General features: G+C 39.7%; 2 protein-coding genes across 2 annotated transcripts; both read right to left on the bottom strand.

Annotated features, from left to right (window-relative positions):
* Positions 1–11: 11 nt before the first annotated feature.
* Positions 12–4,950, bottom strand: LOC110468631 (uncharacterized). The gene is made up of 6 exons (XM_021526697.3): positions 4,678–4,950; positions 4,282–4,361; positions 3,747–3,861; positions 3,001–3,107; positions 2,701–2,815; positions 12–1,866 (listed from the first exon to the last, which is right to left on the bottom strand). Exons 1-6 carry the CDS (start codon positions 4,739–4,741, stop codon positions 1,679–1,681), a joined length of 669 nt encoding a protein of 222 aa, XP_021382372.1. The 5' UTR covers positions 4,742–4,950; the 3' UTR covers positions 12–1,678.
* Positions 4,951–7,460: 2,510 nt separating this feature from the next.
* Positions 7,461–24,362, bottom strand: MAT1A (methionine adenosyltransferase 1A). Its single transcript, XM_021526656.2, has 9 exons — positions 23,929–24,362; positions 17,236–17,313; positions 16,617–16,739; positions 14,907–15,019; positions 13,200–13,343; positions 12,314–12,532; positions 9,143–9,325; positions 8,516–8,649; positions 7,461–8,224 (listed from the first exon to the last, which is right to left on the bottom strand). The coding sequence occupies exons 1-9, from the start codon at positions 24,020–24,022 to the stop codon at positions 8,122–8,124; spliced, it is 1,191 nt and encodes a 396-aa protein (XP_021382331.1). The 5' UTR covers positions 24,023–24,362; the 3' UTR covers positions 7,461–8,121.
* Between the last annotated feature and the right edge of the window lie 246 nt (positions 24,363–24,608).

Below are 24,608 nucleotides of genomic sequence, written 5' to 3'. Positions count from 1 at the left end.
CCAATGTACTCTGGGAAATAACATGATTAAATTTACTTTTGTTTTTAACTGTGTCATATGGGCTTATTGAGTCAACTCCCTGTCTCATATATAAATAAGAACTCAGGTGGTGGGAATAGAACAAAACAACTTCTCTGCAAGTTATTGAAAAACACCCCAGCGACCTAGTCTCCAGCTTAATATCAAGTTCATGACAGATGATAATTAAAGCTTTTCAGCCTAATTCTTCCACACTGTGTGACACTCATATGAGGATTTCTGACCCACAAATTAAACAGATTATTATGCTAGTTTACAGGTTTGATTTCCTCATGAAATAAAATATCAGTGGCTTTTCTTTTCTTTTGTTGGCTGGTTTGGAAAGTCACTAGAATAGATTAAGAAAATTGAGAGAAAAAATGGGGTTAGGCACCAGTAGAAAGATTATACTGCAAAGAACTCCAGATATTTTATCTGAGCATCGGTTGATAATGATTTGACTGGAAAGACTTTAAAACATTATCATTTAATTTGATAGAGATAATGTGTTTTGCCATAAATAAATAAATACCAAAACCCAATGATTCAAAACTCATTGTTTTCCTTTAAGACTACAGCGCTTTTGTCTCCAACAGAAAGACTTCATTTATTGCCATATGGTTTATAAGTAGCCAAAGCATCCAACTCATGCCTTTTCTGGTGTAATTGTCTGTTCCACTCATTGTCATATGTCTGCTTCTGGGCCCTAAAGCAGCTGGGGTTATTTATGGGGTTTTTTTACTTGTAGTGACTCAGTTCTAAGCCTGAAATATAAGTATGTAAATATATATATTTGAACCATTTATCTGATTAATGAGGTAAAGGTCAATTTTACATCATGTACCACAAAACTATGCTGTCTGTGTCTGAGAGATGAACATAAACAGGGAAAAGGTAAAACAGGGAAAGGAAACACAAACAGATGAGTTGTCAGTCTTCAGATCTACAGCTTCACTGTTTGCTCAACAGAAGAAAATTAAAATATTACCTCAAGCACAGATTCCACTGAAAACCAAGAAAGCAGTAACTAAATTCCTTGTTTACATTTCACAATAATTCACATGCACATTGTTTGGTAGCTACAGCTCCACAAATAAGCTGGATCAGCAGTGCTAAGTTGCCTTTGATCTTCACTTTCACTTAGTGCCAGGTGGACAATGGACAGGTTTTCTGCTGCTGTTCTAAGCCCCAGTCAAGCAAGCAAGTGAATGAAACATTATACCCCTACAGCTTAAATGGTCATCAGAGCAATAATAGTGATTAACTGGCAGCTGTGAAAGTGAGTAGAAGTACAGCCCTTTCCAAGTAAAGAGGACCCCTGACACAGGACAATTTCTGACAACAATCACTGTTATCACTATCTGCAGATATCCTGAAGAACTTAAGCCAATAGGAAGGCATCCATTTAAGAACTTGAAGTTCTCATTTAACTCCAGCTAGACAAATTAAAGCCATAAAAGTGGTCTTCTTTCTTTGGAACTATTCCTCCATGAGCTGTAGGATTAGATTTAGCCTATATATCCACACCCCAAAGCTGGGGTCACGACTGTGCTCTCCAGACCTCTAACTAAATAAAAGCTGTGAGTTGGCTGTGACTTCACTGCTGTGCTTCTGCTGCCCAAGAGCAGCCAGAGGCTGGGCTGTGCTCAGGCTGCTGCTGTTAGTAGCCACAGATGATACAATCGGCCCCCCGGTCCCGGCTGGAGCCGTCGATGCCTTGCTGGGCAATCTCCTGCAGGAAGATGTTCAGCTGCTCTGCCCGAGTCCCAGGGAAGGCAAGCGTGTGCACACAGCTGCTGTTGCTGGGGAAATAGGCAGATTTAGCTCCACTGATGGCCACCTCAGAGGCTGGAAAAGATCAAAGATGACAATAAACAAATAAATAAATTGGTGGCTAAATTAGCATAGCTTAGCTTTGTTCTGTCTTTAAACATGTGTTGGAATTCCAATTTTCTAAACTAAAGTCTCCAACTTGGAATAAAAGTGCCTAGATGATTGCTTGCTTTTAGTAAGCCTTGGAAAACAACTAGCAACTGCTCTAGCAACTAGGCACTGTCAACAGTAAAATATTTTCCATTAAATGTAGGAGTGGTAGAGTGGCCCTTTTGTGTATCTATATGCACATTTATTTTTAAATTAAGGCAATAACAGCAGCCTGCTTTGGGTCACAGATTGAGCAATGGATAAAATGGGAGCAGTCTTACAGTCCTTGGGCTGCCATGAAGATGGCAGCACTGCTGGCTGGGGCCCAGCTGCTGGGCTTTATTGTGTGTACATACAGGTGTTGGCCAGTTTGCTGAGATTCTTCAGCTATTGTTGCAGGATAAACGGTTTTATGTCCTATTACTGTCTGTCCCATGCACACAACCCTTGTGTGATGTGGGGTTTGTGTTAGGGTGATACTAATTTTCTGTTTTTTAAAAAAACAGGTCCATCTTCCCACAAACATTTGCATAAATGCCAGATTTGGTACCCCGAGATGAAACAGCAGTGCTCTCATGAGAGTATTACAGCTAATGTGTTTTCTTGCTCATCAGTTTGCCAGCTCAGCACTGACTCTCACAATGTCACACATGACAAGGCTGTCATGAAAAGAGAAACTTTTCTTTCCTGCTATTTTTTTTGAACAAAAGAGAGGAAGCTTTGTGTCCTGATGAGCAGAGGTCTCTGAGAAGCACTCACGGTTGCAAACAGCCAGCGTCTTTCCCCCGCTAAGCTGCGTGCTCCAGGAAAACCCAGTGGCATTGCCACACGCTTCATAGAGCCTGCTGCTTCTGAGGAACTGGAAGTCATAACCCTTGGGAAACAGTGGAGGGTAGAAAATAAACAAACACTGTCTTAGGGTACATCATGGTAACTGCAAGGGGGAAAAACAGGGCAGGTGAGTACAAAGGATATAAAAAAGTATAGCAAGCAAAACTAGGCTTTAGCAAAGGGAGGAATAGGTGCAGCAGTATAGCAGCAGTAAGGCAGGAATGTTACCTTGTTGCACATGGGTTTGCAGTACTGAGTGTTGTCAATGGTCACACACACGAGCCCCCCATTTTTTGGGGCCACTGGACGTGGGCACGGAGGTAGCTGCTTGCAAACTGGACAAAAAGAAAAAAGAAAGAGAGTGAGAAGACAATATAACAGAGTGAAAGTGGGTATAAAAGCTTTCCCTTCCCAAGCAACTTCATTGACCTGTCTCTGCCAGCTGACATCATCAAAGCAAGCATGTTTGCTTGTTTAAAATTTTTTTGTCCCCTCACTTTTTTTTTTTTTGGCCAACCCACCAGATTTTCCCCTCACTTGTCACTGTGACTACCCAGTCACAATTTAGAGGTGGCTCACTGTGGCACTTGCATTCGCAGCACTGACATTCAGTGCTATTGTGGCCAAAACTATCCAAGTATTTCTTGGAAAAATATGACTGGCATGCCAGCTCCAAGACAGCACAGAGGCTCTGGCTGGAGGGCGGAGCAGACCCTGCTGGCCCTGTGGCTGTGCTGCTGCTCAGCACCGGTGCCTGGGCTGCAGAGACAGCAGGACCCCCTGTGTGTGCTGCTGTGCCTCCCCACTCCCAGCGCTCCCTGTTGCTGAGACATCTTTTACATTATGCCCCCCTCCCCTAAAGAAATGCAGACACTTGGCTCATTCTGTAGTAGAAAGAATTTCCTTTGTGCTTCTCCTCTGCTACTTTGTTCCCTGCCCAGCAAAGGGGAGCGTTGGCTCAGGAGGGGCCTCACATTGCTCCTGAACAGGGCGCAGCAGATCAAGTGTTTCTTGCAGTGTCCACGCCAGAAAATTGATTGAAGCTTTTTCACCCTTGGCAATAATATCAGGCAAGCATTTTGAATATTTCTGTGGAGTTAGGGGAGAAAAAGTTGAAGTTGAAAAGGAAAGACTTTGGAGCCTTAGAATTAACCTGTCTGTGAACATATGTAAATAAAGAAGCTCATGTATTTCTAGATAGCTACTGTTATTTAACTCACTATACTGCTTATGTTCAAGTCACTTTATAAATCTAGAGCAGGGCAAAACTGGAAAATATATTTACAAGGTCATTTTTGGACTAGCAGTAGCAGGACCAAAGCTGTGGTAAGTCAGATGACACTAATGCTTTTCTGCCCTTGCATGTGCCTCCCCTCCCCGGCTTGTACTTTGTACATTGCCAAAGCAATGCACGAGTTGTGCTTGCCCAGCCAGCACAGGCAGACACAGCAGGAGCCCACCAGCACAGGAGTGGATGCAGAACAGACCCTGGGTCAGCCAACCTCTTACCTTGAGACTCCAATTCACATCATCTATGGTTGCATTTTTGCATTCACTTTGCTTGGCAAAAGCTCTGATTTCAGTAAAATCTAAAAGACAAGCAGAAGCAGGTACTTAGCTAGGTCATAGTCCCTCCTGACACAGGAACAAACCCCAAATACCACTTGTTCAGAGGAACTGTACTTCTATCCTGCTTCTATCCTATCCCACAGTCCTAGTACCAGCTTGTATATCTGAGGTGATCAGGGATCAAATCTGAATAATCTCTACAAATGTTGATTTGTTGGAAACACCAATGTGAGCACCTGTTCAGAGCCACTCACGGCTGGGCTCCTAAGCAGGCCCTTCATTTCTCTAAGACAGCCCTATTTAAATAATTGCTAGCCATATTCAAGAACATCTTACCTGCAAGAAGAACTGCTAAACTTAGAATAAACAGTGTTTTCCAGAGGAGGCGTGAGCAGATCATTTCTCTCTGCAGAAGACCACAGGTAATTATTTGTTGCTTGTGGTGCCTAAGAGCAAAAGCCCTGGAGTCAGGCACAGAGCTGTGTGCCTGTGTGCCTGGCTGTTTACCCTGTGCCTCACGCCACAGCAGTGCTGTGATCAGGGATTAGGGGGAGGCACACATTGCCCCACTTGCTGGGAAGCCCAAGGAGAGCTTGCCAGAACAGTCTGGGGGAGGGCAGGGGCATGGGCATGTTCTTGTTAGGGCACTGAGGCAGGCTGCCTCTGCTGCTGCCAGTCCATGGGGAAATTTTCAGATTAACTGGTTTACTGTAAACATGTTTACTGTATGCACATTCTTGCATGCTCTGGCTCTCTCACCACCTTCCCATCTGTCTGTGTTTGCCTCTCTCACACACACACACACAAATATACTTTTATAAAGAAGACATAATAACTCCCTAATTTGTATGTCATACTCAAAGGGAAAGCTCAGAACATCAAATGACAACTGATTTGAACCAACCGGTTATGGTCTGTATTCTGTAGCATCCAGAGTTTTGCTAATTTCTTTATTTTATTTTTTTTTAATGATGCCATGAACCTTATGTGTTGAATCCATTTATGGGAAGAGCTGAATAGGTAGCAAAATTGCCACAAAAGTTCAACCTTTTCTATCCTGCACATTTATTAGCAGATTGTTGTAGGGGTCCAGTTGTCCTAGGGGTGTGCCTAACCCATGTGTGAAATGCAAGGCTTTCACAGCCTTTCACCTGACAGCCTGTCACACATCTCACCTTCCTGCTAACCAGCTGGGCACGCACACAGCCCCCCCTCTCCAACAAACCTTTAATGGTTGTTATTGTCACCACCTGAGCAGACCTGTTCCTTTCATCAATAGGTGTTTCTTTTTGTTGAGCACGGACTTTCTGTTTTCATGTCATGTTATGGGACACATTTATTTGTTTTTAAACTAATTTTAAATTATTTTATTTAATTTTTTATTAATTTCTTTTTATTATTTTTTCATTCACTTGCTTCTGCTGGTTGTAGTGTACTACATTATGACCTGGAGCTGCAGAAGAAGTTAAGCCAAAAGGAAGGCACCCAGGGCATTGACAAGGAAATGTCTGCTTGTGCTATCTCAGGGACCTCCTGATAAATGTGTAGGAGTGTAACACTTGCATGAAACAGTTCTGTGTCAGCACAAATGGTGACCTCCTTATTACTAGCAAAATGCCTTTCTATACATCCCTGACAGGTAAAAGATCATTAGCAAAACAAGCCTTTAATAACAAAGGTCAAGGTTTATGTTTCTAGGCAGGCCAATAGGACCTGGCTGCAAACAGCTTACCTTTCTGAGGCTGACACACACATATTCCATAGTCCTTGGAAGACAACCAATATGTAGCTAGGAAAACGGTCCCTGGGAAATCTTTGCCAACTCATTCTCTAAGATGCAGGTGGTCTTTAAGATATTTTCCTGCCAAAATGTACCCAGGTGGATACCCAACGAGGCCCACTGATTAATGTGGCAAGTCCTACACATAAACCTGCTTATCTCAACTTACACAGAACACAGAGTACATTAGCATAATTAATAAAAGTGAGAGACCTTTGGCTTGACTAGATATAAATTGTGTTTATGACATACTTGACAGGAATAAGTGGCAGCTTTTTCTTTAATGTTCATCACAGGCACTTTCTTTCCAGCACCACATCTGTTCGGGAGGCTCTGTATGAAGACATTTATTTAGGAGATAAACACGGGGTGGCAGCACTTCTCCAGCGCAGATTTATCAGAATGCTGCCTAAAAAACATGAAGTCCCTCTTGGGGGCCATACACATCAACCCTTGCTCTGGAGGATTAAGTTGTTGCCTACTGACAAACAAAACCGAGCGCAGAAGATAAACGCGGTCTCACACCCTCCCAGTTTAAACAAAGCTGTGCCTAACTCAGGCATTTGCAAAGAGTAGTTCGCCACTGTCAAGGACAATACAGCACATGGGCACAGAGATGTCCTTGTCAGTCTTGGCCGTGTCCCGGCCACCTGCAGCTGCGACCCTGACCTGTGCGGAGGGGAGGCGGGCGCTGGCTCCGGCAGGAACAGCGGGACACCGGGAGCAGCCCTGGTAGCCACCGGGACCAGCCACCAGGACCACCCTGGCAGTCACTGGGACCACCCTGGCAGTCACTGGGATCACCCCTGGCAGTCACTGGGATCACCCCTGAGAGCCACCGGGAGCAGCCACCGGGAGCAGCCACCGGGAGCAGCCCCGGCAGCCGAGCGCCGGCTCAGCCCCGCTCCACAGCCGGGCACGGCCCCGAGCCGGGACCAGCTCTCCGGAGGGACACTGCTCCAAATGCAACCTCTGTGTGTTTGGTGAAGTTTTGAAGTTATTTCTCTCAGCTATATTTTATTCCCAGCTTATATCCAACATAGAAAGCCATGCAATAAACTTGATGCTTGGGAGTAAAAATTATGAAAAGATAGTGTATAGCACAAAAAGAGTTACAAATAAAAATCTAATATTTTTTTCACAGAATTTCCATTAATCACAAGGACTAAAGAGTGATCATACATGTATTAACAGGGAAATGCATATAACAATTTCAAAATCAAATGAAATTAAATTATGTTGGTAAACTAAATTCCTACAAGAGTAGAAGCAGCTGAGTTGAGATGGACCATTTAACAGCACCATTAAAAAAAAACATAGAAAAATATACACCCTTACATACACGGTAGGAAAAAGCTTTTTATTCTATGATTGTTGTGTCATAGGAGAGCACTTTTGTTTCAAAAACACAAGTAATTGAAACATGACAGTAACAGCACATATGCACTGAAGGTGATTTAAATATTACATATATGTTAACATCTTTTATAAAAGAGGCAAAAATACTGTTAGGTGCTATTCAGCCTTCTCCCATCAAAGCAGCCCCCAGCCATAGGCATTGCTAACTCCAGTAAGGAAATTGGACCCCAGAATTTCCCATTGTCTAATCAGAAGCAACAGATCTGCTGATCCTTAGTCAGAGTTCGGAAAGTCATCTTCACCATTGCCCATCAAAGCTTGAGGTTCAGCTTTTGGTTTGAGTACCTGAGTCACACTTAGTCTTTATCCAAAGAACCAACAGAGCAGCAGTTAAAAGTAAACTGTATTTTGTTGTCTTATGCTAATTTAAAAAACAGACTCTGTCCATTATATCTTAGATAATGAAAGACACTGAGGGTTAAAAAAAAAATCAATTTCCAAGAAAATAAGCTTTTCTTTCTTTCCTTTTAAAATCTAAAATTCCTTATGCTGAATATAAAGCTGTCAAATTTGATTTTCAGAAGCATCCTCATCATTACTGGTCTTCCTTTCTGGTTTTAAAAGGTGACATGTCACTAATGTCAAAACACGAGTTTTTTAGGCACTTCCCATGAGAATTCCTGTCTTCCAAAGTGACCATAACATGCAGTCTTCTGGTAAATGGGCTTTTTTAAATCCAGATCCCTGTGTGTATAATAAAAAGAAGGAAAATGTTTTCATATTAAGATACTTTGTGATAACTACTATTAAATGGAAAAGATTAAATAATCTTAAATTCCTTTGGTAAGCCAAAAGATACATTTTTATCAGAGCAAAGTAACTTAAAGTTCTTGGAATGCAAAAGTTGTTTTACTTGACTTCCATATACTATAGAAGGCCAAACCTTCAGTAACAGCTAGAAGAAATGATTTTTTGCAAGAAATCATTTCTCGGATGCATCTACTGGGATATTTTCCTTTCTGTGTGTTTCTTTACCTGACAATGACTCCAGGCCGGAGATCAAAGTTTTTGTGCACAATGTCCAGCAGCTCTTTCTCTGTTTTTTGGGAAGTTCCGTAAGTGAACAGTGAAATGGACAGTGGATGGGCAACCCCAATGGCATAAGAAACCTGTGGGAAAAAAGATACCTTAGTCAGCCAATAAACACAGCACCTCGGGGCAGCAGAAGAAAACATTAATTTATGAATCATCTTATGAAAACTAAGGCCTCTCCTTCACTTCTCATATTTGCACAATCTGTATTTGTATAAACAAAGAAGAGAAAGCTTTGAAAATACTGAGTCCTCTGGTTTACTTTCTCCCTCATTATCCAGTCACGTCATACTCATTTCAATGAGTGTGAGTGTCAGAATGTAGAGGGCTCAACAAATATCTGGAAACATTGCCAATAAAATAGCCAAAAAGCTAAATGCAAAGTTTCAGTTTCAAGAAGCCAGCAGAGTGTTGGTGACATTACAGTAGGCTTGAAACTAAGCATCGAGTCTTTCTTTCTCCAGAAAACCAAGACCACCTCTACTACAGTAGCTCGTACAATGGGCATTCAAAGAAAATCTAAAAAGGGAAAATGGTTTTGAGAGCAGCAACGTCCTTAGCAAGCCATACCTGAACCAGAACACGGCGACAGAGCCCGGCTTTCACCAGGGACTTGGCCACCCAGCGGGCGGCGTAGGCGGCCGACCTGTCCACCTTGGTGTAGTCCTTGCCGGAGAAGGCCCCGCCGCCGTGCGCGCCCCAGCCGCCGTAGGTGTCCACGATGATCTTCCGGCCCGTGACACCAGCGTCACCCTGAAGCAGGGACAGAAGTTGTCCATTTCACATCCACTCAGTCTCCAACAAGGCCAAGCATTCCCTCAGAGTACTGCAGCAATGTGTAAGGTCACCACACTGGCATTGCTGGGGGGGAGCTGAAGGAATGCACTTGTCTCACCAAGGTACAACGCTGGCTGTAATTGTTCTTTAAAGCCAGATTCTCAAGATAAGCCATCCACAAATTTGTTTGGTTAATCAAGCAAACAGGCCTGCACCCAGATAGCTATTTAATTATAAATATGGAAGCTTTGGTTTAGAAATTACCTACTAAGTATCCAAACCTATTACGGCATGCTGCTAAAATGCTATGTGCCATAAAGGAACTCTTGAGAGATTTCACATTGTTTAAATTATGGAAAAAAACAAAACAAAAAAAAAAAAAAACAAAAAAAAAAACCAACCCAAAAAACCAAAACAATCCAGGCTTTCCTATCTTTTAGTCAAAATCACAGCTTCCTATTTTATTTACAGTAGATTATTTTTATATGTATGTCAGTGGTACCTTATAGATGGTTACATGGACATTGGCACCCAGCACTTCCAGGTGCAGTATCAGAGACTCTCTTATATGTACTAGAAACTGCATTTCCAAGCCCAAAATATTTATAGTCTAATTTGATCTGTACACAGCAGGTATGGAATACTAGGAAGTCACAGGTAATTGAGAAAGGATTAGTTCTTTCTAGCAACAGATACATATAGATGAGTATTCTAAAATATTTAAAAAGGAAGTATAGGTAATACTCTAGTTGCCTACAGCTATCCTGACTGCTCCTCACAAGTGCTTTTCATTTTATCTGAGTTAGCTGATCAGCACCAGACTAATTGTCTGACCCCTGCAATTTACTAAATCCTTAAGCTTTCTGGTGTGAAAGAAAACATGTTCAAATTTTAAATTCCACTGCCACCTGTGCAGGCAGATTTGAAATTCTTTGCATCAGAACATCATGTTACTAAAATTCAACTGCTGGAATGTTTGCACAGCAAACACAAGGGGGGAGTCAAAGTTTTTCTTAGAAAGACTGTGCATATACACAAAAGTAAACCTTTGGCACTGTTTTTTCAATTCTTCTAAGAAAGCACTGAGATGTAAATCTGTATTTTAGATAGCTGAGCATATATTAAAGGATCCTGTCCTTGGGTTTTTCCGCTTGTCTCAAACAGCAATTTTTGATGGTGCAGACAGTTGCAATGGGAACACCTTGCTTGCCACCATGACTTGGCTGCAGAACTGAGTGAGAGGAAGAATAAATGGACATGTGAAAGGCAAAAAAACCCACCCTTTGCTAAACAAGTACAAATGCATTTGTAAAGTGTGTGGAAGTCATTGTGATGAGCTGTAATGTCTGTCCTCATCACACCAGCAGGTATTGCTGGTAGGAAAACAATGACAGCAGCAAACCAACTCATTTTGCCATAGCCAGAATTCAAGGTCCCACTACACTCAAAAAAAAAAGATGAAAATCCCAAGTTAAATATATGTATCTTCCTAAGATGAATTGAGCTGGAGGTAAGACAGCCTCCTATAGCCAGCTTTACTAAAAATAAAACTGAGTAACACTCTTCTGAGAAATAAGCAGAAAGCTAAAGCTGTTAAAGTCAAGAGGAGAAATGGTTATTTTCTGGTTGCTGCAATGCCATTGTAAATTGCACAAGTGATGATACCAATTGGAAGGTCATGGACACATAGGCAGATTGACCCATACTGAGTAAACTTAGGCCAGGTTTAAACAGCTGTAAGTGGACACTGTGACTCTTCTCAGTTTCTATGTGCAAACATATGCAACACAGCTCCAGCACAAGAGTAGCAAGGAATACCTGGCTAGCTTATCACTTGTAACTGTAGTACATTTTAAAATGGATGCAGTTCAGTACACATCTGAAAAATTTACATTTTTAATAGGTGCACTTCACTGCACACATAAAAATTTTCCTGTGTGTAGCTTTTTTTTTTTGTATGTAGGTATGATTGCTGCCTTGGTTTGTTACAGCTCAAGTTTGACTTTCTTTTGTGCATAGTCTAGGATGTCAATGATACACAAAATTACAGTGATACAACCTATTCAACTGTATAAAAATACTTTTTTTTTTTTTGTAGAATCAATAATTGTAATCATAAGTCTCAATATCTTCCTACTTGTTACATGGCACTAATTTAAAAAGAGTGCTTTAGAAATAATTCTAGAAAATTCTGGTAAGTGAATGAATTTGTAAAACAAAGGGAAAACACTGTCTACTTGGATTTGTTATAAAACTGAAGATAATTTCAGGAAGGAGCTTTGAAGTTTTGTTGTGATAGTTCTGAAGGCATCTGAAGATTAAAACATTCATCATGGTAAATTTGTTTTCAAAAACTAAATCTCAGAACTGCTGATCCTACAGAGAGTGGAAGTTCTTCCTGACTTTGGTGAGTACAGGACCAAATTATAAATCCCATTTCCTGCATTGCCTACAAGTTAGAGGAACATTTATTTTCTCAACAGAAGAAGCCTTATTTGGGCTAATTTTCAGGAGAGATAAACACATTCAGCTCTTACTAGTGTCAGACAGAACAGTGGGAGCTTTGCAGATCTGAAAAGCAGGTTCACTGTAAGAGAATTAAAGCTTTTCTTGTCCATCTGTCTGTAAGAAGTGCTTCCCATGAGGAAGGACTGCAGGTCTCACTCAGTGCTGGTCCCCAGAGGGTTTGAGAAAACCCAGAATTGGGCTCTACACTCTACATGCAATGAAAAATTGGGCGCAGACATGTCTGCCTGGTCACAAGACATGTACAGTATCACCAGGCCCTCGAAGTTTACTTAGGCACAGGACATATGAAACCCTGGGCCCTTCTCCCACATCCAGGAGAAGTCTTCCACCAGCAGCTTGTCCTTACCCTGGGACAGAGATGCCAAAAGCATTGAAAACACACATATAGTGAAAGGCAACCTCATATGACCACCAAAATAATACAGCAACACAAACCTGAGGCCCTCCGATAACAAAACGTCCGCTAGGCTGAAGGTGATAAACAGTTTTGTCATCCAGGTATTTGGCAGGGACGACGACCTGGATGACACGTTCCTTCAGGGTCCTGCGCATGTTCTCCAGGGAAATGGTCTCATCGTGCTGCACCGAGATCACAACGGTGTGAACACGCACGGGGACCACCGCTCCGTTCTTCTGCGTGTACTGAACTGTCACCTGAGGGGCACAGGGACAACGGCAAACAACAACAGAGCCACTGTAAATGTGTTAGTGGTGTTCATCAAATGTCACCCAACCTATTCCAAAAGCAAAACTGTAGCAAAATGTCAGTACTGATATTACAGTGAGCACTGCTCGCTGTATGAGAAATGAAGCCTATTTCCTCACTGCATCTTTGCTATGCTAAAGGAAAATTTTTAAAAAAGGAGAGAAAAAAGAAAAAAAAACCAGAAAAAACCCAACTCAATAAAGACAACTTGATTCTCCATGAAATCATCCAAAATATGTCTTTCAGGTGGTGTTTCCTTCAAAACTTTCAAGCCTCAGAAATTTATGTTCTTAGTGCCTCTTGAAAATGTCAGCCTGAACCCCTAAATACAAATAAATCCTTTGGATGTGACTTTTCCAACAAGCACAACCACCTTAGTTCTGAAGGGTTAAATGTCCCTTCACTGGCAGGGGCTGAAGTGCTCTGAGACAAGTTAACCATTTTCCAACAGCCAAGGAGACAATGTCACAAGCAGTGGAAAAGCTTTATCTGCTACTTGTAGGTTATGCTGATACACTGAAACGCATCAACTGCTGTCTTCAAAAAAAATTCAGTATTTCTGGAAAGAAAAGGTGTTGGTTCCCAACTTTCTGGACAATCCCCTGCAGTATTTACCTGTGTCTTAGAGTCAGGCCTCAGCCAAGGGAGTTCTCCACTCCGCCTCAGCTCTGCTAACCTGGCGTTCAGTTTATGAGCAAGAATAATTGTTAGGGGCATGCATTCTTCTGTCTCATCTGTTGCATAACCAAACATCAAACCCTACAGAAGGAGAGAACATACTTCAATCACTGTTAAAGGCACCACAATCAAAGGCAATGAGATTTAATCTGAATCAAAGAGTCAGCAGTATCCTCAGGATTACTTTCTACTGTTTTACATCACAGTGCAAGAAGCCAAAACTCAGATCAGGCTCCAACATGTTACAGTGTCATAAGAAGCAGACAATGTTCCTAGAATTTTTTCACTAGCCTGAAGGCTTACATGTTGAGCTAGAAACCTGAACAAAAATGAAGACATATATGTGAAAAAACCAATAGGTTCTCTTACAGAAAAAAAAAAAAAAATTGCTGGAGAAAATACTTCAGGACTATTCTGTCATGGGAAAGATGTTTTCAGTAGCCTGGAAATGTTTCAGAGGCTTTTATGTATGAATACAGACATACTGCAGCTCACATCTGAAATTTCAGTGGAATGGGGTGTGAGCACTCCATGAAGGACATACCCTTCAAACAGTTTAAGGCACCTGCCTCAGATTTTTCAATGCCAAATGCTTAGAGTCACAGCTTACACTGTTATATATTATTTTTATACTGTTATACATTACTTTTATAATTCTGTCATGTTCCCTGCATCAGATTATCATTTGCTAAATAGAATTAGGAGCATTTTCTTCTTTCTCCTCATCCAGTGTATGTTGTGGGGAAAAAATAAAAGGGAAAAAAAGACAGGAAGGCACTCGGATCAATTGGAAAGTGAGGCCATCAAAGTGTCAGAGAAAGTAAAATCTTTTTTCATCTTAGGTAGTATTATGTCCCCATGACAGTAGAAAAGCATTTTAATTTACTCCTCAAGGTATTTTTTAACAGTATTAGTTTGGCTCCTGAACTCTGATACTTGCATTCTTACAGCTCTCAAAAGCACTCATATAAACGAGACATTACTTCTAATGATAACTAGTAAATGTTAAATTAACTCAGTCACATTATGCAGTTTTTCTGTTAGTAGCTCTCTCTTGGGAACCCACCATAAATGCCTATACATGTTCTTTAGCTCAGAGAAACTCAGTTTGGACAGTCTTAATTGCATGGAACACCTATTAGAAGAGCTGCCTCTGGGAATAAGGGAAAATTAAATGTATTCTGGTATTTATTGTACTCATGCCGAGGGCAGGTGAAACATCAACTAATTTTTTGCTGCACAAAATCTCAACTGCACTTTGAATGTGAAAAGATGCTTTGTTTATTCCATGTTACATGGCAAGACTGGCTGCAAGATGAATGGTCTGTTGAACCTAAAACTACACAACAAAAACTTGAAATACATAAGCAAAAAACCTTTGTTGAATTCTAAAAGGAACCTCCTCAGCACTACAAGCTTCCAGAGCTCTCCTGATTTGCCTGAAGTGCTAAAACAATACCAGACAAAAGTCTGCCCTCAAGGAACCTCCAACTGTTTTAGTAAAATTATGGGTTTTATTCTGGGGTAAAGAGAACTGTGGAAATACTTTGACATGGGTTTTGATGTAAAAAAGAGGGCATTAGGATGAAGTAAACTTTTTTCATTAAAACAGCTTTGGTGTTTTAGATGTGATGCTATGCCAACCTGATCTCCAGCACCAACATCCTCTTCATTCCTGTGTAGATGAACACCTTGGGCAATATCAGGTGACTGCTGTTCCAGTGCCACTAAAACATTACAAGTCTTGTAGTCAAAGCCTATTTGGAAAAAAGAATAGCAGTGAATTAGGTTTTTTCTGTCACAATTTAGGAAAGTAACATGGAACCAGAGGACATAATTTTTATATTCTGAAGGATACCACATTCAGAACTCAAAACCAAACTGCTATTCTTTAGTAAAATTTTTGTCAATACCATACTTGAAAGCTTTTTTGGATAGGGTGGATCATACAGGGCTGCCTTTCTTGCTTGTTACTGGTTATTTTTTCTTGCACTGACTCCCTGCGCTAAACCAATTCAGATGATGAGGCTCTCCCAAATAAATACTAAAAATAAATACTAATGAAGTCCTCTACATGAATTCTCAGAAGCTGAGTTTTTCAGCAATGGAAGACTGCTGTCTCCACGTTATTTCTAATACATACAAAGCAGTGTCCGTACTTAAATCTCTCATGGGACTTTGCATGAAACACAAACAGAAAAACACCAGATTAGGTTTCACAACAAAGCTGGAAATGGGAATTTGTATGACTTTTCACAACCAAAAATAGGGTTTTAAAAAGAAATTGAAAGACTTATAGAAGATTCTCTCCAAATCCAACCTTTGCTAGAATTCTAGCTACTGACAGCTTCTGACCAAACTCATGTTCAGCCAATAAAACATGCATATGATCCACTTAAATGCTCTTCACCCTCTTTTTAATAGGCTATGTAGAGAAGAAAATTATATTTCTGTACATAATTGTTTCATTTAGGATTCTTTTTTACTTTTAGAAATTGTTTTTTACTGCGTCACCAAATCTGTCCTCATCTTTGTTTGCAGTTTGGATAAAAAGGAGATTTATGACCTCCTAGATTTGCTTCTGTGTTCTTGAAGCACTGCTGTTGTATGACAGTGCAACCTGCAGCTGAGCTGCTGAATATTCTCCCATCACAATCTCCTGCAAATTCGATTGCAATCAATGGACTGCAGTAAACAACTTGTAAACCAAAAGCTCTGAAATATACACTTCACTGTAACAGAATACTTGGAATATTTCTACTTTATAAACAGATACATGCAAATCAGAAAGTGAAATGTGTCTGGTGCACAGAGCACTTTGTCTTTTTCATCATTTGCATATCTCACAACCTAGGTCTGGACAACATACAGCTCAGTGTAAAAGGAGATACTCAAAGCCAACAAAGCACCCTGCAGTGACAACCTGGGAATTCTAAATGATACTGCAGAACAAAAAACAAAGGAAAAATACAAAAATACAAATGAAATTAATTAGGTTTCTTCTCTCTCTTTTGCACCAAGATGCAACAATCAGCTTGCCAAATGAAAAACCAAGAGTCAAGTTCTTGCAAGTTTGGAGGACTGACAGGTTCTATGGTTCAAGTTGCAGTTAACCAAATACCACAGTTCAAAGTATAGTCTGCCTACTCCAAATTCAGTTTTAACTAATAAACAGTTTTTACTTACTGGGATAAAGCCAGAAAATATATGATGTAGCACCATGTAAGCAGCTTTCACACAGCACATCCATTTTGTATCAGGCTTGCTAAAGCCCCTGTATAGAAGTGGTGACAGACCTGTTTTGCAGTTGGCTATTGCTTGCTCTTCCACAATTTCATGAGTTTTTCCACCAACCTTTAGCTGAATCATCATAGCCAATATGTCTAATTGCATCTCGGACCACTCGCTGGTAATCCACAATAGCACGAGAAGTGATCTCCCCACAGAGCAACACCATTCCTGTCTTACATACTGTCTCTGAAAAGAGAGATGAGAACAGGATCACAATAGCAGAATAAACCAGCCACTAAGAAAAAGAACTGTGGTTTGTGATGATGCTGATTTTGAGAGATCAATTGAATGTATATAGTGTAAATCCTTTCTATCCATATTTTTTAACTCCATCTATAAAAAATTCTTTTCATATTCACCATCTGTCTGAAAGCAAGAAAAAAAACTAGTATGTCCAATTTACAAATGAGAAAGTCATAACACTGAGCATTATTCAGTGATATGTAAACCTGTTTCTTCCAGGACAATTCAGTTCACACACAAAATCAATGGCTCTACCCTTCTACAGCCTGCTTGCTCCTCAGTTTTTACAAAAACTTCTACTGTTTCTTCTCATCTCTCCTCTTGAAAACTGAAATTCTTATGTCATTTTTTGAGAGTGAAACAAGCTAGGTCTTTGCAAATATCCTAAAAAAAGAATGTGACTGTGTGGTGACTTAAAGCAAAGCAGCAAGCAACTTACCACAAGCAACCTTGGCATTCGGGTCCTGTTTGAGATGGGCATCTAGTACAGCATCGCTGATTTGATCACAGATTTTATCTGCAAGATTCAAAACCACAGCACTCAATACAAAACATGGACTGTTTGCATCACTTTCAGTGGGTGTTTCAGAAAGGAATTCTTTTATTGCTTATTACTGGCATATTTAAGGTAGCAAAATAGAAAAACACATTAAACATCCTTCCAGCAAACTCAGTAGACACAGTGGGGCATTTACCTACCAGTGTAAACCAACCAACTAGAAATTTATCTGTAGTTTTCTGCACTTAGATGTGAAACAAGTGTGTAATTCACAGAATAACCTGAGAGGTTAAGAGGTTTTACTGGCAGCTTTCTCTTTCTCAGCACCACCAGCTCTGCAAACTAGTGGTGCTCTAATGGAATGATGTTCCACCACCAACTTCCATCACCCCAACAGAAAGTTACAATGCACCTGACCAACACTGCTGGCAAAGCCTGAGAGAGTGTTTAGATTAATAGAGAGAATGTATAGCTCAGGGGAGGGTTGGGTTTGGGGTTGCTTTTTTGTCATCTTTTTGCTTCCTATCATCTGGCAGTGTCACCTCCTAATTCCTGCAACACACCCAAGGCAGCACAGGGAATACACACACAGAAGCAAAGAAGGGGTTACCAGCTGAAATTTGCTTGAGGTAAACTTTTAATTATGTGCCAAATACAAAGGTTTCAGCTCAAGTTTGTCACAATAATATTTTATCTGTTTCTCTCCTTATTTTCTAATCTTTAAAACAAATAGGGAATCTTAATCAAATAATCTAGCTAATCTAATGGACACAAAAGGGCATCACTCATAGCAATAGCTTTTGCATGAAAATGGTTAATTTTCTTACATAATTTAATTTTATTGTTCTTTAAAAAAAAGTCTAGTACTGCTTTTAGATTTTGACATAAGAAGCTGTGTGGCAAATTAAATTAATCTCCTGCCTTGCTGTGTGCAACACAATCTGTTGGAAAGCAATGTTTTGTAAGAGTCTGTCATTAGAGGCTTTAATACACTTAAACACAAGTCAAAATAAATTCACACTTATTTTCATGGAGGAGGTGTACATTTAGCTAAGAGTGACAAATCAAGGACTAGAGAACTAATGTGATTCTGACAATTTTATCTTCCATATTCACTCCCATCTCACCACTTCAACACAAAAAGAATGAACACAAAAGACAATTAGCAAATGTAGGCTGCATTGGAACTTTCAGCCTTGCAAGAACTGTACATGGATTACTAAATTTGGGACAATTATTACCAAACAGGAATCAGACACCATTCATGCAATTTAATTAGATTAACAACTGAACCCTGTTTAAGAAACAATGGGTACAAAGGTGGCAGGAGTGATTAAAATGTATATTTGCTTGCTGTCTTCAAAGTATTCATTTTTATAAGGAGATATATCTACATTTTCAAGCATAAAATATGTAATTTATTACCTGTGTGATACAACAGAGCAAGTGGGGTTAGAATGATTTTCTCAGTGCAGGTCCAATACCCAGCAGCAAACTCTAGTGACTGGGACTGCTTTGTAGTCTTTTTTTTCACCTCCCAGAGTTTCAATGAACAACCTTTACTGCTGTCCTTGCTCCACCTGAAGCATGTCTCACCTGCATTAGATGCCACTGTCCCCCATGTCTAATATAGGAATATTATATGCATTCTTGCCAAAACATTCAAGAAAGGTGTAAAGAAACCGTGGGAAGGTTTAGGACAGAATGAGAAGAATGTCCTAAGTCAGAAAAGTCTATCTTACAGGATGAAATCAATCAAACTCAATCTAGTTCTGCAATATTGGAGGAAACCCCTATAGGAATTGAGATCCCTGGCCCTAAGAACCTAAAAATACTGTGCTGAGAGAAAAAGGTTTTTTTTTTTTCTGATGGTAAATAATGTAACTACAATTGATAAATGAAAGTTAAAAAGAGAAAAATAAAGATTCAATAAGGAAATCTGAAAAGAGTGAGAGCCATAGAAACCATTCATCTAGAGGCATGCAGGATTCCTTATCCTTCAAATGTCTACGTGAAAATTAGGTATCTTTCTAAAAGGTATGAATTAAATTCAACTGCCATTTACTAGCTTGTTTGAAGAAATCTTGCATGAAATATTACTATTTATGTATGAAGTCAGATCATATTTTAGAGATCCCTTCTGATCTTTAACATCTGTGTGAGACCCTAATAACCAAAAATAACAGATTAGAATAATTTGATCTACTATAGTGGAGCATACCTTTACATTAAAATAGTCTGAGGCAAATCAGTTTGATAACACAGGTCATATCTGATTGTTGGTGCAACAACCAGCAGTTCTAGTGCAAGTAGATCCAAATCCAGACACAGATATGTCTGTGAAGATGGAAAAGAGAAATCATTCAGCTGGATGATTGGCTGATTAATGCATTAAAGGCATGTCTATTAGTAAAGGTCTCTGGTGTAAAATAAAACCAGGCATTCTATTTTTAGCCAGGCTTTGTGCACTCTTCATTATGTTATTTAAATTTCTCATCTCAGCTGGCCCATTTCTCTCATTATCTGCTAAGTGAGAGTTTAAGTTTGTCCATTTTTTTTTCCATTTTATTTTCCCTTTTTTTAGAAACAGGGAAAGCATAATGGAACACCCCTGGTGAGATGCTATAATCTTAAAAAAAACTATTTTATAGGTCAGAATTCAGTCCATACATACCTTCAATGTCATCAATCACTATCCAATAAAATGAACATTGCAAAAGGGGTGTCTGAAATGACTGAGCAGGAAAGTTTTAGATAGCCATGACTCTTTTCATGAAATCCAGTCACCCCACAGGCCCAGCCTTATGGCAGAGATGCCAACTAGCCATGAAACAGCTCTTGCTAACCATAAAATGAGTCTGGGGAGGCTGATGATAAACCCTACTCCAAATCCCAGTTGTAATACTAGGAAGTAAAGGAGGTGTTCAACAACAAAGGTGATCCCTGATTATTGGAAGAAACTCCAAAGTTTTCCAGATAGTTAGAGATAAGTTTGTTACATGAATCTAGAGTATGTAAGAGCCTAACAAAAATTCTCAGAACCTTCACAGGAATTCAGTTTCGCACACTCACCACACAGATGGAAAAAAAAAAATGAACAGCAGTAAAAACTGAAAATTTTATTCAAAAAAGCTCCACAAAGTATAACAAAGTGGTACAGCCACACTTCTGGCTTTGATGGTGTAGTAAATATAATAAACATTTAACTTTTGAAATGGCAAGTTTGGTTTTCTTCAAAACCTGTAATCATCAACATTAAATTCAGTATTTTTAATATGTTATTTTTATCAACAGAAAAAAAATTAAACTAGAACATGAATTTTTATATTCAAAATATGGCAAACAGTTTTCTGCTAAAAAAAAAGAGAAGAAATGCAGATACTTATCAGAAGCATTTCATCAAAAAATCAGCTTTCCTACAAAAGACTTCCACCAGAAAAACTTCAAATACATTGTACATTTTGCTGTACATTTTTCCGATTTAAAAGAACACTTGAGGAGTGTTAGTTGATAACTGTGGTGGTACTGCAATGTTAGCAGTGTCTAAATGTCTTGTACATCTGTTCTCCTTGTTCAATGCAGAGTTTACTGAAGTACCATGCATATCATTAAGTATATATAATCTTAGATATAAGACATGCTGGAAAGATCTGCATTTTCTGCATTAATTTTTCCTTTTTTTTTTTTTTTTTCTGTGAATATCTAGAAGATAAACATATGCTTTTAATATGCTTGAAAACCTGAGGGTGCTTTTAGAAGATGTTTTGTCTCATATCTTTAAAGAGATTCCTTGATAACTTTCTGGAAAGCTGAATGGCAGAATGGCAGTTTGCAGCCACCCCAGCTAGGGGAAGGAATTACTCCTTTGTGGTTTGACATCTGTAAGACATTGTGGGGCACAGAAACAGAATGATTTTCAAAGCACCATGAAACCTGTGCAGCATGATACACACTAAAGGACCGAAATGGAAATGAAAATGGAGCAGTGACAAAATACAGAGACCAAAAAAAAAAAAAAAACCAACCAAAAAAACAAACAAAAAAAACCCCCAAATTATCTTTTTCATGCTTCTGTGTCTTTTAATTATTATATTGAAATGAAGAAGTCATGTGCAAATTTTCAAAGAGTCAGAGAGTTTGGAATTTACACCACACCACTAAATTATTTAAGATCTGAAAGGAATTCCCAAACATTATGCCCAAGGGATTTTGAAGAATCTGGAGAGAGAAGATGGCATAAACAGTCTTCTATAATGTATTTGGGGAGCACAGGTGGTACCTGTATGTTAATTATGTTAATTATTGACAGCTATTACTTGCTTCTATGGAATCTGGACTTCTCAGTGACACCCAGCTCTACGCATTGCACAGATTCAAGGCAGCTCTCTGTACACTCAAATAAATAAACATGTCATTTCTCCTGCTTTGTGCATTAAAAAGGTCTCCATTAAATCGTTCAATACTCAGCTAATACAATCAGAACAATTCAAATTTCCACCAGACAAAGATCTGGTTTAGGATCTTTACTTCACATAATGCCCTCTAGCAAAATTATACTATCACATACGGAAGAGAAATAATCAAGAACACGCAAATTATCCATTTTGTATAAACAGAGGAAATCAAAACTCACAATAAAATTCTATTGCTACAGATAACATCAGAAGCCCAACTACAGCCTCAGGCACTGAGCCTCATTTTAAGAAATAGCCAAGATTTTCCTGGGTGATAAAATCCTAATGACATGTCTACACCTCTTGTGCAAAACCGCAGAAGGGAAAAGGGGGGTTTGGCCAGGATGTAGGGGTGATCAATTTGCTGTCTGGAGCCAGAGCTATCACTGAGGCGATAAAGATCCAATGCTGATTCTCAGGAAAAAGAATTTGCAGGACAACTCAGAGTTACTGCCAGCTTGTCTTCCCCTGATCTGGAAAATCTCTGTCTTCCCTTTGCCATAGGCATTGGGGTTTTCAGTACCCTAAGTGAAGATCTAGGCTGTTTAAGAAAGCATCACAGCCTTGAAAACACCCAGGTAAAATTCAGTTTTCCACTCACTCTAAAATAAACGGCCCAGGTTGGTACTTTGTATCTTACAGTACCCAGAGACCCAGCCAGCTCTGCCAGGCGAGAGAAGCTGCAGAGATATCCAAGTGGTAACTGTTTCTCAAGGGACTGCCTAGTATTTCAGCACAGGAAAAAAATAATATTAATGGGGCTTAAAAGAAAGGCCCAATAGAGAGCTTGGAAATAAAGCAGGGAATGTGAAAAATAACTAAAAAATGGGCCAAATTCTAAAACAAGAACCAAGATAAAGAGAGGATTGGTAAGGAAACAAACCAAGGGACAAAGCTAAATCTGGGGACTCAGATGAACACTCTCTGTTCTGAGACTTCCCTATTTTTGCCCCAAAATGATTAGAAAACAATGATTAGAGTAGCATAACTTGTGACCAGTTATCTTTGGAAATAACATCATCCACATAAAATTACCACACTGTATTATGTTTTTCGCATGAAATTACGTAGCACTACAGACACTGGATAGAAATAAATATAAATTCAACGTGGGACATAGGTTCCAAGGACAAAACATCACTGTCATCTTCTGACTGTGTTACATCAGAAATAACCACAACTGGTTTAACCTGATGCAGTTGCCTTCACATTGATGGAGAGGTACTCAATTGCATCAGCCATGGATTTGATCTGCACTAATAAGTTAATCTAGAAGAGTATCAAACTATAGACATAAAGTTCTCATTGCTGACCTTTTTATCCTCTGATATAAAATCATTCCACCAATTTATGTTTCACTCACATAATATGAATACAGACCTGAAAAGCCTTATTACAGCAAAAAGCACAGGCCACCAAATCAGCTTCTAAAACAAATACACTTTTCAGGACCTCAAATAGCCCATTGTCCCCTGGCCTCACTTGAGGGAACAGTTGCTGTTGACATAAGGTGTATGTTTATGGTGGATGAATATTTGTTTTCAATAAAATGGAACTAATCTCTGCTGACCATACATAAAGTTTAGCAAATAACTGTCCACTATTTGCTTAAGCAATTCCATATATTGCATCAGATGATGGAAAGGGGTGGGAGGTGGGGGGCAAATTGATGGCTTCACCATGTACAGCTGCTGGGACCACTAAAAAAAGGCTCTAAGGCTACTACTTAGGGATATTCCTGTCATAGGTGACAGTCTTAGACCACTCCATATGTGCAGGACAGTTTCACAGGGCTCATAAAGATATGAAACTCGAGAAGCAAGCTATGCATTCTTACCCATACGTGAAACTTGAACCTGTTAGAGATACAGTAGTGTCTCCACAGGAATACTGAAAGAAATTTACATGAAAAGGAAGGAGCAGCACCCATAAACATCACTGTCTTCCTCAGCTGAACACACACCCTACAGAAGCACACAGACTCCTGTTGGAAGCACTGTAGTTATAGCAATTCTACAGTCTGTATGGACAAAGTCCAGTAGAAATAGAGTAGAAAAGCATCCTGTTACAAATAACTTCTCTAGTAAGATTAACACCAGGTAGATTCTTCTTTAGGCTTTTAAAACACCTCAAATGAAAATATTACACTTTTAGACTTTTACAAGAACTGGCTTCTTACCTGGATGTCCTTCTCCTACAGACTCCGATGTGAACATGAAAGCCCCTTCATCATCAAGTGTGTAATCACATAAACCATCCACTGGCCCATTCATGGTTCTGATGCTTTTGCTGACGGATTATGATAAATGGTGGTTGAAGAGCTCTGCCTTCAGTGCCTTCTGTTTAAGAAGGCTCTATCAGCAGGACTATTGCTATCTTCACTTATTACCTCTTTGGCTAACTTGAATTTCAGTGTGTGAAAGCAGCATGTGCTTGCATCGGTGCCTGCATGCAAGGAGTATGCATGTGCCTGGAGTCTGTATCCCTACCTAGCCTGATCCGTCAGTCCCTGAGCTGCTCCTATATATGGAAAAGTGAAAGTGCCCAGATAATCATGTGAGGAAAATGGAAGAGTCCATTTTTTGGCAGGGGAGTTAGTTAACTTTAGGATACTTCACTAATTAACTCAGTTCTTGGAAACACTCTAGATTCAACCTGTGTAAGAGTGGTTATCTTAGCAGCACCACTGAGCATGAAGTAATGCAGGAGTGCTAGTGGCAGTCCAGGTCAGCTGCTTCTCTCTTTGGCTCTCCCCTGATTCTGGGATCTATGGTGTACTTCCAGTTCTGTGTTCTGGTTTTGCAGGGATGGATACAAAATGTGTACGCTCACATCTTTCCTAATGAAGGAGTAGAAGAA

This window comes from Lonchura striata, chromosome 7, assembly GCF_046129695.1.
Source record: "Lonchura striata isolate bLonStr1 chromosome 7, bLonStr1.mat, whole genome shotgun sequence".
Classification (NCBI taxonomy): domain Eukaryota; kingdom Metazoa; phylum Chordata; class Aves; order Passeriformes; family Estrildidae; genus Lonchura; species Lonchura striata.
This window is presented reverse-complemented; position numbering and strand designations above follow the sequence as displayed.